This window comes from Bos indicus, chromosome 5 (assembly GCF_029378745.1).
Source record: "Bos indicus isolate NIAB-ARS_2022 breed Sahiwal x Tharparkar chromosome 5, NIAB-ARS_B.indTharparkar_mat_pri_1.0, whole genome shotgun sequence".
NCBI classification, from domain to species: Eukaryota; Metazoa; Chordata; class Mammalia; order Artiodactyla; family Bovidae; genus Bos; species Bos indicus.
This window is the reverse complement of record NC_091764.1, coordinates 31902621-31905988: the sequence shown is the minus strand read 5'-3', so window position 1 is coordinate 31905988 and position 3368 is coordinate 31902621. Positions and strand designations below refer to the sequence as shown.

The 3368-nt window shown below is 41.0% G+C and overlaps 1 protein-coding gene across 1 annotated transcript; it reads right to left on the bottom strand.

Moving 5' to 3' along the window:
* Window positions 1-1228: 1228 nt before the first annotated feature.
* Window positions 1229-2158, bottom strand: LOC109558376 (olfactory receptor 8S1-like). Its single transcript, XM_019959815.2, has one exon. It carries the CDS (start codon window positions 2156-2158, stop codon window positions 1229-1231), a length of 930 nt encoding a protein of 309 aa, XP_019815374.2.
* Window positions 2159-3368: the final 1210 nt, after the last annotated feature.

Sequence of the window (3368 nt, the reverse complement as noted above, 5' to 3'; positions counted from 1 at the left end):
ACATGGTGTCATAACTTAAGTCTTTAAGCCATTTTGATTCTATTTTTGTGTGTGTGGTGTTAGGGAGTGTTCTAACTTCATTGATTTATGTCCAATAAAAATAATGCTCTCTTAATGTTTTAAACTACATTATGCTACTCCTAATGGTTTTGTCTGGCTTCCATATGTGTATGTGTATGTATCCATAGGTGTGTGTGTGTGTGTGTATATATATATATATATATATATCTCAAATATGATGATATGTTTTAAAATGAAGTGTGCCTTCAGACAAGAGGTTGCAAAATGCAATACTGATATTTAGTGTAATGATATGTTCACTCTTATTTATTTTTTATTGTGATAAAAAACACAACATAGATTTTTCCCTCTTAAGTTTTTATGTATACTACTGTTAAGTATATGCACATTGCAGTGTAATGGATCTCTTTTTTATCTTGCATGACTGATACTGTATGTCCATTGGACAGAGTTTCCCAATCCCCTTTCCCCAGGCCCTGGAAACCACCATTCTACTTTCTGCTTCTATGAAGTGGACCTCTTTAGATACCTCATATAAGTAGAATTAAGCAGTTTTTCTCTTCTGTGATTGGCTTTTCTCACGTAACACAATATCTCCAACATTCATCTATGTCATCACACATTGCAGACTTTCCTTCTTTTATAAACTGAGTACCACTCCACTGTAAGACTGTACCACATTTTCTTTATCCATTCATTTGCTCATAGATATAATGTTCATTCTTTGCTTTCACTATTCTTTGATGATTTGCAGGCACACATTGCCATCTAATGCCTATGGTGCCACCAGCTCCAGTGAACAAAGGGTAATGAACTGTCCATTCTGGAATGTTAAATCTGTCAAGGTTACTTGTTCTTTGCCCTTCTACTAATGGGTTCATTTGGTAACTCCATAGGTAAAGTCCTAGGCTCAGAGAGCTTTGTCCTTGTTCTGCCTCCTAAACTGTAGTGAAGTCACTGTTCTGTATTAGTTTCCAAAGGCTATGGAAGGAGCTGATGTCTCTGAACCTTTTCTGTCAGATGCAGGATGGGCCAAATACTTCTCTGACTATATTTCTCTCAGCTTTTGGAAGTCTTTTCAATTTGAATGAGAAACAAACATAATTAGCTACATTAAAAATCAAGTTCCACAGGAGCTCTAAGTTTACAAAGTTCTCTTCCTTTGCAGATTGCTTCTCTTGTAGAAGAAAGGTCTCCTTGCCATTTCTTACCCTGAGACACATATTTGCTGCCTCAGTATCCTCTGCAGAGCTGCCTTCACCTCCTGGTTCTTGAAGCTGTAAATGAGGGGGTTTATCAAGGATGTGATCACACCATACTGTATGGAGACAACTTGCTCCAGGACTGATCCTGAAGAGGGGCTGATGTACCTGAATAGAGCTGTCCCATAGAACGAGAGCACCACGGTGAGGTGGGAGGAGCAGGTGGAGAAGGCTTTGCCTTGGCCTTTAGAGGAGGAGATACTTAAAATGGCAAGAATAATTTTTGAGTAAGAGAAGAGGATCGGAGGAAGTGTCACAAGTCCTAGAAATGCAGTGGACCCAGCCAGCAGGATGGTGTTAGGCATGGTGTCACTGCAGGACAGAGGGAAGAGTGAAGGCAGTTCACAACTGAAGTGGGAGATGATATTGGGACCACAGAACTGTAAGTTCTGGGTACAAAGATTATTCACTAGTGAGTTCAGAAACCCCATCACCCATGCTGCACTGACCATTGCAGTGCACAGAGGTCCATTCATGATCATAGTGTAGAGCAGAGGGTGACAGATGGCAGCATAGCGGTCATAGGCCATAGCAGAGAGCAGGCAGCTCTCTGTGCCTCCAGAGAAAATGAAAAAGAAACTCTGGGTAATGCATCCCCACACTGAAAGTGTTTTCCTCTGAGACAGGAAATTCTGCAGCATCTTGGGTATGGTGATTGAAGAGTGGCATATGTCTAGGAAAGACAAATGACCAAGGAAGAAGTACATGGGCGTGTGCAGGTGAGGATCAGCCCTGATCACCAGGATCATCATCAGGTTCCCCATCAGGGTCAGGAGGTAAATCCCCAAGAAGAGAACAAAGAGCATGGTCTGGATATCCGGGTCAGTAGACAACCCCAGCAGCACAAATTCATCAATAGTGCTAAGATTTTTCATGGTTTCTTAGATATTCCATCCCTAAAAAATAAAAACATATTTACTTATTTAGTGGGGTGATGATCTGAGTCATTCTCTGGGAACAGGATTTTTAATTTATAAAAGATCCACTTTTTAGCTTAAGCCAGAAAGTGAATTTGAGGGTACATAAATATCTGACTATCCTATTACTCTACTAAATACTGCAACTTTCCTTTTCCTGACTCTAAGTACTTCCTATGAAGATGAATGTCCCATAATTCTTAACATCTCTAACATATAGATAATGGATTTAGTATGTTAAAGATTATCTGTTCCTGTTAGAATTTATATTTTACACAGGAAAGGATCTTTGTTGGTTTCTGCCATTCCATCCCATGATGCATTCCTAATTGTCAATAATTCAAATTAAGTCCATAATTTTTGAGTAAGAGAAGATGATCAGGAAAGTGTCACAGTCCTAGAAATGCAGTAGACCTAGTAAACCCAGCTGCTGCTGCTAAGTCACTTCAGTCGTGTCTGACTCTGTGTGACCCGATAGACAGCAGCCCACCAGACTCTGCCGTCCCTGGGATTCTCCAGGCGAGAACACTGGAGTGGGTTGCCATTTCCTTCTCCAATGCATGAAAGTGAAAAGTGAAAGTGAAGTCGCTCAGTCATGTCCGACTCTTCGCAACCCCATGGACTGCAGCCTACCAGGCTCCTACATCCATGGGATTTTCCAGGCAAGAGTACTGGAGTCGGGTAGTAAACCCAGCTAGATGACTCTAAATAAACATTTGTTGAATAATAGAATGAATGCTTTCTCAGCTAAAATCTCCATTCTACCATCTCTCTGGACTGCTTAGGTCACAGGCCCTCACAATCTGTATCCTCTCATGCTCTCCCCCAGCCTTTCCTCATCATCTGATATCATCCAAGACCTGCTGAACCCTAGAAGTTGCAACAAGTAGACAGACACCCAGAGAAATACTTTATTGGGAGGCTGCTCTTCAAAATAATGGAGCTTAAATTCCTAATATGTCTCATTTGATATGTCAACCCTGACATGCAATCTGACCATATTTTCAGACTGAGGACAATGTGGGACAGAGCAGTGACAAGACTTCCACAATAACTAGATATCTTAGGGCCAGAAGTAGGCCAGGGCTTCTGACTTCACAACCAACTCTCCTTCTAGTGCTTCATAGATAGACAATAAATACTGGGGGATTTAAAGAGTTTCAGGTTG

Bases quoted from the DNA above. Each gene is read 5' to 3' on its own strand.
- LOC109558376 (XM_019959815.2), bottom strand. From the start codon at position 2,158: ATGAAAAATCTTAGCACTATTGATGAATTTGTGCTGCTGGGGTTGTCT.